At 35.8% G+C, this 13299-nt stretch overlaps 1 protein-coding gene across 6 annotated transcripts in view; it reads right to left on the bottom strand.

Annotated features, from left to right (window-relative positions):
* Positions 1 to 13299, bottom strand: part of ITCH (itchy E3 ubiquitin protein ligase) — a 124161-nt gene that overhangs the window by 21035 nt on the left and 89827 nt on the right. For all 6 annotated transcript variants that reach the window (XR_012326268.1, XM_073792889.1, XM_019950662.3 and 3 more), the window contains 5 exons: positions 12817 to 12901; positions 9467 to 9595; positions 5191 to 5263; positions 4266 to 4337; positions 1681 to 1769 (listed from right to left, as the gene is read on the bottom strand). Coding sequence is in view for 5 of the 6 variants with exons in the window: in XM_073792889.1 (XP_073648990.1) it covers positions 1681 to 1769; positions 4266 to 4337; positions 5191 to 5263; positions 9467 to 9595; positions 12817 to 12901 (448 nt within the window). In the remaining variant the exon portion in view is untranslated. The remainder of the gene's footprint in view (positions 1 to 1680; positions 1770 to 4265; positions 4338 to 5190; positions 5264 to 9466; positions 9596 to 12816; positions 12902 to 13299) is intronic.

Here is a 13299-nt window from a genome sequence, read left to right as displayed (position 1 = left end):
AGCAGTGTTATAAAGTTCTCAGGAATCTATACTCCCCTGATGGTGATATTTCTCTAGTCACTGCTTCTGTACAAACTGCCATCTATTGTACAGAGATATTTACACACTGCATATTTCAAAGAATCTAAGACATCACTGACTTTAAAGACAACATTATTTGATGAACCACTAACAAATTTTTTCCAATTGTAATACACATCTCAGTTTCAGAGATGTTAAAATATGAAAAATTTAGTCTTAGAATCAGTGAAATACTATACATAGGCAAGTTTAAAATTCACTGTTGACCCATGTGGTTAGAACAGCTGAAACAAGTCTAACATTATTCCATCCATTACAAAGCCCCTCAGTGATGCTCATTAAGTTCCACTGCTCTCTAAATCTTAGATAAATACGAAAAACCTTCCAATTTCACAGAGGCAATAAAGCACTTAATTCAAGCTACTCATTCATTAGGAAAATACTGAGAAGCTCTAATTCAAATGCTGTGAAAATACCAACCAACACTAACGTAAGATTATAGTTATTAACTACGTAACATGGGTGAAGGTCTGGAAGAACAGTAGGCAGAGTGAATCTGGGGCAATATATGTGGTATCAGCTCATGCCTGAGATTTCCTTTCTTGTTGATTTATGGCCTCTGGTAGTAATCCTGCTTATACTTTAGTACTGCTAGTTAATTTTCTAGTTAAGAAGGAATGATTGCCCCCCTGAATTATCTTTACCTAATACAAAATTAAATGTTTCTATTCATATTTGTTATTTACCTGTGATTACTTCATACATTTGAAATGTGAGCTTTGAAACAAAACCTAAGTAAAAATCCCTCAAATGTAGCCACCAGTTAGTGACCCCACAAAGACACAGGGTCTGAACTAGGATATTAATAAACAGTATTTCTACTCTTCACAATAATCCCAGAGAAGTAGATATGATCATACTTATTTTACAGATGAAGATATTTGCCCCAAGCTATACTATTGAGTGCAGAAAAAGGATTCAAATCCAGTCTTGACTACAAAGTCCTTGGCTTTCCATACTGCCACCACTATGCAAATTTTTAACCTGCTATGATATACTGTTATGGAATAAGCAAAGCAATTTCCTGCTTGGGTCTATCTTCTAGGGGTTTGATTAGAAGCTCCAATATTAAGAAAGGAGAATTTATAATTTCAACTCCTACTTTATACAGCTTTCTGTATTTTCAAAACATATATTAATCTCAGTTGGGAACTGAATGACTATTATCTCTATCAGGAATCTGTGATGGAGAAAGTGACCTGAACACTATAGGGCCTTGTATGTTCTGTGGAACAGATATGAGGTGGTGGACTGAGCACTGGCTTCTGGTTTGATGATGTAAAGCTTGCATCCAGGCTCTACAACTTAGTTATATGTCTTTGGTGAGTCCCTAAACCTCATTATTACCTGCAAAATTCTCTCACAGAGTTATCCTGAGGATTAAAGGAGTGATGTGGGTGAAATCAACTAGCAGTACCTTAGAAAGTGCTGAATTAATGTTTCTTGAAATTTTATAATTGCAACATTAATAAAGGTACAAAAATTTGCTACATTTCATTTTCCTGAAACAGAAAATTGAGAAAATAATACTTGCAAGCAAAGTGTAATGATACCTTTGGAGGAAAGGAACTAAGTTCTGAGTATTCATATTATCACTACCTTGCTACACCTCCATAATCTAAACCTTCTTCTCCTGGAAAAATCACCCACAAACGTCTTCGCAGATCTTGGGGACTGAAGCTCATTATCTACCAAAAGAAAAGAAAAGAAAAAAAAAGAAGAAGTAAAAGAATCAGTAAAAGCAGAAACACCTTATACCACTTACTTCCAGGTTAGAAATCTCCTGCATTACAAGTAACTTAAATTCCCCATGACATAGAATGCTGTCTGTGGTTTGGTCAACACCACACATATAGAAAATACATTAAAGTTTCATAATGTTTTATAAATTATACATATCTATATTTCTGTATACTTTATACATATATAATTTTCTTTTAAATGATCCTACTACTGACAAAGTTCCTTCTTTCTCTCATTTGCTTAGAGCAGAGTAACTGTGACCATGAGCAGAGCTTAGGTCCTTTTTGGTTTGGGTAGGTTTGGGTTTGTTTTATAGCCAAAAGGTACACATAATAACTAATTGGCTAACTTGGAAATGAAAAACAGAGGCTGCAGAGAAAATATAGTTAATTTGAAAAAACCTGGAAACCTGGAAAAACTACTCAAATTTTGTATTCTACTACAGTGGTTAATAAGATCATCTTCATATTTGAAGGACAGTACCATTATTGAGCTACAATGAAGAGGTCATTTGGGTTCTTGCTTTTTAAAAGTATTTAATTACTTGCCCAAAATTGGGCCTGTAGAAGATTACAAACATTAATTACTCTTAGGAAAAAAAATGACAGGGCCTGGAGAGAATAAAGTCCGTACAATGATTCTATTTCATGAAAGGATAAGAATGAACAATCACATTTAAATATCCAGAGAGGCTCAGTAAGTGACCTGCTTATGCTAGGGCTCTCTCAGTTCCCACACTTTCATGAATTCATATCCCACTCAAACAAGAAAATGCCAGATGTAACAAAAAATTCAATGCTTATGACAAGTATTCCACAACACTACAGGCTAGAAATATAGCAATGCAAATGAGAAATGTTATAAGTTAAAATTATCCTTTCTGTTCATTTCTTGTTCCTTCTGGCTATTCCTTGTCCCTGTGGCTGCTCCCCAAACCGTAGGGCTGTCCCTGATCTCGCTTGCTGTCCCCCCAGAAAAAAATACCTTGAAATAATACCTTTTAACAAATGCCAGTATGAAGGAAAAAAAGAAATGTTTCTCCTGCAATTTCCCCCATAAGCAGTTGTGCTGTGTCAAGGAAAACACTTACTACCCCAAACAACTTTATCCAAATGCTATGAAGAAAATCTGATGCTAATTTTGCTATACGTCACTCTTCCAAAGCGATCAAAATTTTCTCTTTTTATTTCACATTTATTGGATGGATGTAGAGTTTAGGGTGACGAGTTTTAAAAACTGTTTTAGCATCATCTGGTCTGTCATTCTGCGAAAGTCTCTAGGTATCAATAGCTAAAGGGACATTTACTCATGTTCACATCTTTTCAGCACTGCTATTGGCAAGTTATGTTCCAAGAAACTGGCCCACCAGAGACTGACTACTCAGTGACTGCATACTGGTTACGAACACGAAAATAAGGAATAGGTAATCACGGGGTAGAGAATGGCCTTGGAGCCTTGCTTACATCAGATCAAGAGAATGACTCATAATTCTCTAAGTGGCCTTAGTCAAGCTCTGCTCCTAAAAAAATATCTGCTCCTACTTAGCAGGATGCCAACTGGCATTTCCCTTCAATGTTAATAACTGAGGTTCCATTAGTAAAGAATATATATAATTGTTTCTGGAAGTAAGTAGACAGCTATTGTCAACTATCTCAGACAATCTCTTTTTCCTTTACATTCGGTTTAGCACTTCTCAAAGCTGTAGCTACCAAAATTATCATAAGGGTTTGATAATAAAGAATCACAACCACATGTGGCCATAAAACAAGGACGAACTGGATGTTTGCATATTAAGACATTTTTTCCCACTGGTCATTTTAATATATCAAAATCACTTAATACTTAGCTGTAGTTGGTTGGTAAACAAAGTTGTAAAATAAAGGTAAGTAGTAAATTAACTCAGGTTCTGAGGACAGCTAAAACATTTGTTGACTACTCCTGAAAACATTATTTTTAGATATTGTCATCAATGACCAATTACATTTTTTACTACATAAAAAATTCTTTAAATTATAGGAGTAAATATGCTTATTATAAAAATGCAAGCAATACAGAAGTTTAAAAACAAAGTCTTCTCCTCTCTTTTTCTATCTGTATCCAGTATGTTCATACAGTATTTCCAGACTTTTGTCTACCAAAAGCCTATTTTTTTACTTAAATATCTATTTCACATCAAACACTGAGCTTAGAAATGGAAACCTGAAACAAATACTAAGTTACTCTGACACTTCAAAAGCACAGAACATACACATACACAAAACACACACACAAAGCTATCTGCATTTTCCGCAATTTTAAGTACTAAGGTAGCTGGCAATGAGATTAGACTTAAAAAATTCAAGGACTCCATCTCAAAAAGTTCCAAAGTGTTTGAACTGCTAGCACCAAAAGGTTTTGGGCTGGAAGCCAGGGGGAAAACCATTAAGTGGATGAAACAGTACCTGCTGAAAGGAATCCTCAAACAATGTTTTTCTTGTCACTGTAATCTTTATGTGCTGTGGCATGGCCAGTTGCTGAAATATAAGAATGTCTTAAGTCAACTCTCACCATTAAAATGGCCTATCAAAAAACCAAAAGGGTAAAATTTTACTTACTTTTTTGCTTACAGTAACAAGCAGACTATGAATATGAACTTTTATTTAATAATGTTTAACCATGCATTTGTGAGTATTCATGCTAATTATAGATCATCTGATACATGAGAAACAGAAGAAAGCAAGATGTCGTATGCACAGTGATTACTTAATGAGTCAAACAAATCTTTACTTAAATTTTCTAAAAGCTAATTCAAATTCTTTTTGCTTGCACAGGCCCAGTACAAGAGTTTGAAGTTTAAAAATGTTCATCATAGTAACACTTTGACTAGTACATTAATTTTATTTAGACCCCATAAAGAAATCATTAATTCAGTAAACATTTATAATACATCAGAAATAATTGATCACATCTGTTAAACATACTCTGAATATAACCATATATATGTACTAATGTATCTATCAAAGTGATACATATGTACGGATCTATCAACGTCATTTATATCAAATGCTAGATATGAAAGGAGCTGGTTATAATTTACATATCAGAAATGTTTTAACTCATTTGTTTTAAGATTTCTTCAATCTGAAAATAATGAGTACTGGAATGAGTAGCAATGTTTCCTTATTCAAATGGTTTCAAATTTATTCTTCCAGACAAGAGAAGCCATAAATTATCTAAGGGATAAATCTATTTCTTTGACCTAAAAATAGGAGAAAAATTCCAATGCTTCCATTTTACCTCTTTTTCTACAGGTTAATTATTTTCACAATCACTGACTGTGTAAGCAACATAATAAAAGGAGTACAGAAATACAGTCCCAATACTAACCTGACACCAGAACCGGAAATACTGAACCTTTGCCTTGAAGTCCCGTACATAGGCTATCTGGGGTCCATTGTCTCTGAGGAAGAATGTTAATATGACATATATAGTTTCTTGTAAGATAAAATATTGAAGGAAAGCACAATACCACACTCCCTAAGAACTCAGTAGTCAAATACAAAAATGCCCTAGTACAGCATACTCCTAATACCATCTTTAAAATAAAAAACAAAAGTCCCATGACTATTTTTAAGTAAGAAACAGAAATAAACTTTGATCTTTTTAAAGCCCCTGTTGTGAGATTCTCTCTTATATACAGCCAAATATAACAGGACTAGGTAAAGGAGGTTCTGTCTGAGAACGGTGTCTATTCCTAAATCCATTCTCTCCTTTGACCTTAACAGAGGCTTGAGATTTACTTGGGCAGACTACATTTCCCGGTTTTTCTCCTTTTTTCTCTCAAGTTTACTAGGGTTTACCAATATTATTACATTTTTGAAGACCCAACTTGTAGCTTTGATTTTTCTGTTCTCTCATTTCCATTTCATTGATTTCTGCTTTTATGCATATTTTGTATTTAATTAACTTTTCTATTTCTAGCTTCTTAAGGTGGAAGCAGTGATCAATGATTTTACACCCTATTTTCTAATCTAGTCCTCTAAAGCAATTAAGTCTTCCTCCAAGACTACTTTTGTTAAATCCCACAAATTGTGATGTTTTGCTTTTATTATCATAAAGTAAAAAAAATTTCCTTATTTCTAGTGAGCCAGTTCTTTGAGCCATGGATTATTCAGTAGTGTGCTATTTAAGTCCCACTGGACTATTTTTTAATGATGGAGAGAAATATACTTCTGTTTCATACAAGCCTCTATTGTTTTGGGGTTTTCTGCTATATGTGCCCAAACTTAATTGTAACTAAGATTAATGATACAACAGTATCTGTTTGTAATTTATTACATATCTAATTTCATTAATACCTAATTGGCCTGAATTCCTAGTTTGTTTGAAACATGAAAGTTTAGTTTTATATTTTCTGCATATTAAAAAAAAGTAACGACGGGCTTCCCTGGTGGCGCAGTGGTTGAGAGTCCGCCTGCCGATGCAGGGGACACTGGTTCGTGCCCCGGTCTGGGAAGATCCCGCATGCCGCGGAGCGGCTAGGCCCATGAGCCATGACCGCTGAGCCTGCACTCCGCAACGGGAGAGGCCGCAACAGTGAGAGGCCCACGTACCACAAAAAAAAAAAAAAAAGAAAGAAAAAAAAAAATAACGAGAGGTCAGCAATGTCCTGAAATTAAAGCCAGACAAAGGTGCTACATGAAAACAAAACTGCATTGTACAACTGAAACAATATTGTATGTCGAGTACAACTTAAATTAAAATAAAAAAATTAAAAAGTATGTTTATAATGTGCTTAACAAAATTAAAAAGAGAAAAACTACAGACCAATCTCTCTTATGAACATAGATGCAAGAATCCTAAAAAAAAATACTAGTAAATTCAATTCAGGAGTATATTAAAAGGATTAACATTTTAATCCTTTTGACCAAGTGGAATTTATCTCTGGAATGCAAGGATGATTTAACATATGAAAAGTCAACACAGTACACCACACATTAATAAGGGGAAAAAAACCACACAATCATCTCAAATGATGCAAAAAAGCATTCAACAAAATTCAATATCCTTTTATGATAAAAAAAACATTCAACAAACTAGAAGGAAACCAACTCAACATAATAAGAGCTATATATGAAAATCCCACAGCTCACATCACATTCAATGGTGGAAGAATGAAAGCTTTCCCTCTAAGATCTGGAACAAGGCAAGGTTGCCTGCTTTCATCACTTCTATTCAACACAGTATGGGAAGTTCTAGCCAGAGCAATTAGGCAAGAAAAAGACAAGGCATTCAAATTGGAAAGGAAGAAGAAAACATTTCTGTTTGAAGATGATATGATCTTATATATAAAAAACCCTAAAGACTCCAGACGAAAAAACCTGTTAGCACTAAGTAAATTCAACAAAGTAGAACACAAAACATACAAAAATCAGTTGTATTCCTATATACTAACAATCAACAATCTGAAAAGGAAATTTTACAAAACAATTCCGTTTACAAATAGCATCAAAAACAGTAAAACACTTAGGAATCAATTTAACCAACAGGGTAAAAGACTTGCACAATGAAAACTATAGAACATTGCTGGAAGAAAATAAAGAAGACAAATAAATGTAAAGACAGCTTATGTTCATGGATTAGAAGACTTAATATTGTTAAGATGTCAACACTAACCAAAGAAAACTTCAATGCAATCCTTATCAAAATCCCAATGTCTTTGTTTGTTTTTTTTTTTTGCAGAAATAGAAAAACCCATACTAAAGTTCATATGGAATCTCAAAAGGACCCTGAAAAGCCAAAACAATCTCAAAAAAGAACAAAGTTGGAGGACTCACATTTCCTGATTTCAAAATTTAGTAAAAGCTACAGCAGTCAAAACAGTGTGGTGCTGGAATAAACACAAGACATACAGAAAAATAGAACAGAAAGGCCAGGAATCAACCTTCACATATATGGTCAAATAGTTTTTGACAAGGGTGCCAAGACCACTAAACAAAATGGTGCTGGCAAAACTGGATATCCACTTGCAAAAGAGTGGAGTTGAACCCTTACTAAAACCATTTACAAAAATTAACTGAAAATGAATCCAAGGTCTAAATGTAAGAGCTAAAGCTATGAAATGCTTAGGAAATACACAGAATGGGAGAAAGTATTTGCAAATGACATATGTGATAGGGATTAATATCCAGAATATACAGAGAACTTCTAAAGCTCAACAAAAAACAACCTGATTCAAAACTGGGCAAAGAACTGAAACAGACATTTGTTCTAAGATACAAAAAATGGTCAGTAAGCACATGAAAAGATGCTTAACATCATGAATCATTAGAGAAATACAAACCACAATGAGATACCATTTCATACTAATTAGGATGGCATTACACACACCCAAACACACACACACACAGAGTAACAACTGTTGGCATGGATGTGGAAAAACTGGAACCCATGTGCTCTATCAGTGAGAACGTAAAGCGGTACATTCGCTGTGGAAAACAGTATGGCAACATCACAAAAAAAACCCACAGAATTGTCATTTGATTCAACAATTCTAATTATGAATATATATGCAAAAGAACTGAAAGCAAGAACTTGAACAGATATTTGTACCCTCATGTTCACAGCATCATTCACAATAGCTGAAAGGTGGAAACAACTCAAATGTCCATGAACCACATGTATACACAAAATGTGGTAATACATAAAATGCAATATTATTCAGTCTTAAAAAGAAATGAGGGCTTCCCTGGCGGCGCAGTGGTTGAGAGTCCGCCTGCCGATGCAGGGGACACGGGTTCGTGCCCTGGTCCGGGAAGATCCCGCATGCCGCGGAGCGGCTAGGCCCGTGAGCCATGGCCGCTGAGCCTGCACGTCCGGAGCCTGTGCTCCGCAGCGGGAGAGGCCACAACAGTGAGAGGCCTGCGTACCGCCAAAAAAAAAACAAAAAAAGAAATGAAATTCTGATACAAGCTAAAACATGGATGAGCCTTGGAAACATGATGCTAAGTGAAATTAGCCAGTCACAAAGGACAAACATTGTATGATTAGTCAAATTCAGAAACAGAAGGTAGAACAGTACTTATCAGGGACTGGGGGAGAAGGGAGACTGGAGAGTTACAGTTTACTGGGTACAGAGTTTCAGTATAGGATAATAAAAAAGTGTTAGAGATGGATCGTGGTGATGGTTGCACAGCAATAAGTGTACTTAACACCACTAAGATATAAACCTAAAATGGTCAACTTTGTTATGTCTATTTGACCATAATTTAAAAAATAAAAAACCCTAAACAAAACATATTAAGCAAATCAACGAAACACAGTTACTTTTCAAAAATGGAAAAGAAAAAGTAATGGGAGTTTTCAAGTTAAAAGGTGATAGAAATGAAAGAAAGTAGGTATCAGAAATCAGGGATTAATTGGTGAGCAGTACTGTACTGATAATTTCTAAACACTCTCATTTAATGCTGTGAATAGATGATAACAAATACGGAAAGTCTCTAGGAGAAAATATTTAAGAAGCTAGTGGAAATACAAAACATTTAGTGATCAGAGACCTACAGGCAAGCCACCTCAAGAAATAGCACTCTTTGGTAATTGAGATCTTTATATAAAAATCTTAGGAATCAGTTTTACTTTTAATCAAAACATTTAGAAAACTTACAAGGCAGATTTTCCAGTGCGGGGATCTATATAGGTGGTTGTTCTTCTATTGTGGTCCACAAAATATGGAATTCCATCTACTGTGAACCTCATTTCCCAGCCTTCAGGTAAGGGCTTTTCATTTAATTGACTATATAAAACACAGAAACATGTATAAACAAAAAGTGTTAAAGAGTTCCTTGTTTGCCAAGTACAGAAACTAAAAATACCCATAAAGGCGGTAGAAATCTTCTAGAAAACCATTTAGTCCAGTATTTTCCACCTGTTTACTAAAATCCTACAAGCATGTTAAACATGTCAACAGGCCCGTCAACCATCAGTCATTCATCTCTCTTTTAAACTTTCGTAACAGCAGTCTAACTGGTTTTGCTGCCTCTAGTCTCACTCTGGTCCTGTACTCATATTTCACGTTGCTGACAGAGTACTAAAACGGAGATCTGAACAAATTCTTTCTCTTCTAAAAGTGATATCACTATTCACCACTAACCAATTATAAGACATAAACTCCTCCATTTGGCCCTCACTCTGTCTCGATACTCTGCCCTCTATGTTTCCTTTCAGTTTTACCTCTGCACTCTACCTCCAACTCCCTTCCACGAACCCTGTGTAGTGTACGCCTACTCACCATTTCCCTAAACAAGACATGGTCTGTCAAACCTCCAAGTGAAGCCCTTCCCCTTGGCCAGAATCTCTATTATTCCTATTAAGGCAACTCAAATGTTCTTAATGGAGTATTCCTACCCACTTCCTTAATACCTATCTTTAGACCTTGCTTAATCTGTCTAAACTTCAGTGTTCTAAGTTTCATCCATATTTTCCAGTTCATTTTTCTCTATTCTACAGTTTCATTTTTCTCATCTGGTGGGTTTGGTGAGAAGGCAAAGCAATGGAAATGTTCAAGTTCACAACAGAAAGGAAGAAAAGGAGGGGTTAGAGGCATTTAATCTCACTGTTTTAGAGAGCCACTACTGCTGACAGGAGTGTCACTTTCCTCAAGTGTACTTCAGAAGAACAAAAGGCTTAGAACCATTGCCTAGAACAGTACTTTGTGAACTATGTCAAAAAGTTAAGATCATTTAACTATATTTACAGAACTAAATACAAATGTCAGACAAAAAAGACTACTAAAAATTTAAGAAGATAACACTTCTCATTTGTTGTAATCATATTTGCAAGATGGGCTCAGTAACAAGTTGTTTTCTTGAAAACAAATTGGATAGAACTGGGTCGTTTGTATTATTTATAAAAATATGATTCTAACTTTAGCTCTGAAACTTTAAATATGATTCTAACTTTAGCTCTGAAACTTTAAAGCAAATTACAGGAAGGTGACATGGTCTATTCTATCCTTAGTGACAGAATTTTAAAGAGAAATTAGAAATGTTACCTATGAAATTCTTAATTATTCCTTTTTAAGAAATTGAAAATATTTAAGTTAAATACCATAACTCCATAAAATGTTGTGATTTGCTGGTACCCAGAAATAGATTTTAAATTTAAAGCACACCTTTAAAATAGAGGTTCTTAAAACCCTGACCTATGGTAGTTGTGAAGATTTAATCACGCCCAAATAGAGGTCAGACCTCTGCCCTCAGCTACTGGGAGATGATCTCTAGGCCTCTGGAATGTCCTGCCTGTCAAGTGTATCTCTGTTTGCTTAGGGGCTTCGAACACCAGACCGTCAATCATGTGATTTATGAGGGAGGCTTTGGAATATGCCATATCAGCTCTAACCTCTGGAGTAACTAGACACTATAGGTATTAGCCCAAACTGTGGGGAAGAGCTGGAAACTAAAGGTTAGCTATGCAGGCAGTACATGATGGAGCCCCAATAAAAACTCTGGATACTAGAGACTAGGGTGAGATTCCCTGGTTGGCAATACTCAACACATACTGTTCCACATCAATTCTGGGCATTTGGAACCCTCTCACATTCTGCCCTATACATCTCTTCCTTCTGTTGGTTCTAGTTTGTATCCTTTCCCTGTAATAAAGGAGGCTGTGAGTATAAGAGGTTTCAGAGAGTTCTAGTCTCTCTAGTGAGTTATTGAACCTGAAAGTGGTTGGGTAGACACCCTAAATTTGTAGTCAGTCAGTCTGAAGTGAGAGTAGTCTTGGAGACCTCCCAGCTTGTGCCTGATGTCTTAAGTGAGGTCAATTTTGTGGGGACTGTGCCTTCTGACTATATAGCTTACCAAATTCCCTGCAGAATGGAACCCTCTGGAAACCTGATAAACACACAGCATTACATATTGTTATGGGCTGAATTGTGTCAACCCACAAATTCTTCTGCTGAAATCCTAACCCTCAGTACCTCAGAATGCGACCTTATTTGGAAACAGGGTTATTAAAGATGTAATTAGATGAGATCATGCTGGAATAAGGTGGGCCACTAATCCAATATGATCGATGTCCTTATTAAAGGGGGAAATTTGGACCTTGAGACATGCATACAGGAAGAATGCCACTGGAGTTACGCTGCACAAGCCAAGGAACTATCAAAGACAGAAGAGAGACCTGGAACACATCCTTTCCTAGTGCCTTCAGAGGGAGCACAGCTCTGCTGACACCTTGACCTTGAACTTCTATCTAGCTTCCTAAAATATGTATAAGACAAGTTTCTGTTGTTTAAGTCACTCAGTTTGTGGTACTTTGTTAAAGCAGCTCTAGCAAACTAATACATACACTATCACATAATGTTATAAAGAAAAACAATTACATATACATAATAAATATTAAAAAGATAAACTTGTAATAAATAATATATCTCTTTAGTGGCTTATTAACTAGCAAGTTCTTGTAATGATGTGTGTAAACAATATTTTGAGATATCTGCAACAACTGCAGAAAGATATTAAAAACCTGTGATTTCTACTGGTGGCAAAGTCCTGGGCATTGTTAGTTCTAATATTATGGTTGTGGCCTACAATCATAATGGAAAGAACACTCAGTTTCAGGTAAAGGTTACTGAAAATGAATATGTATTTTTCCCCTCTAAGTCACATACTCCCTGAATTCTATCCAGAGATGTCAGGTTGCAAAACCCCACTTTAGAATTAGTAATCTGGTCTTACTAACAACAAACAGGTATTTTTTGGGGGAAAACACACACACACACACACACACACACACACATTCATATATACCAGTGAGGTATTTTTCCCCCCTGTACTCTCAAGAAACCCACATTCATTATATGGAAGTAATAGTGTAATTTTTTTCTCTTAAGTATATGGGTAATTAAGGCCTTTGGGGAAAGAATATGTAGGTTTGATATTTTTCATAACTGAGTTGGAAATAGGGTACAATCTTTAAGAAGTTATCTATACACTAATAACTGCAAGTTCTTACCCTTGATTTCTGGGGTCTTCCCATTGTGTAATACGAGTATTGTGGTTGACAAAATATACTCTACCATTGCTGTCCGTTCTCTTCTCTTTAAAACAAATGAAAAAAGGCAAAGCATTAGAGTTGGCATAGTCTTCTTCCTCAAATTAAAATAAGATGAGCTGATTTTGCCCATTTCTCACTGCTGTTGATTTTGTAGTTTTTAAATCACAACTTTAAAGGTTTAATTTATTCTCTCATTATTAAATCCACATACTTACTCAAGTTATAAAATATCATTTTATCCTAAAACAGGGGTCCCCAACCCCTGGGTCCTCGGCCTGTTAGGAAGAGGTGAGCAGAGGGTGAGCAAGCGAAGCTTCGTCTGCTGCTCCCCACTGCTTGCTGGCTCGCATGACCACATGAACCATTCCCCATCACCACCACCCCTGCCCCCACCTTGGAAAAACTGTCTTCCACAAAACCGGTCCCTGGTGCTGTCCTAGA

The sequence above is a fragment of the Tursiops truncatus genome, chromosome 15 (genome assembly GCF_011762595.2).
Source record: "Tursiops truncatus isolate mTurTru1 chromosome 15, mTurTru1.mat.Y, whole genome shotgun sequence".
NCBI classification, from domain to species: domain Eukaryota; kingdom Metazoa; phylum Chordata; class Mammalia; order Artiodactyla; family Delphinidae; genus Tursiops; species Tursiops truncatus.
Note: the sequence above shows the minus strand (reverse complement) of the source record. Positions and strands in the feature narration are given on the sequence as shown.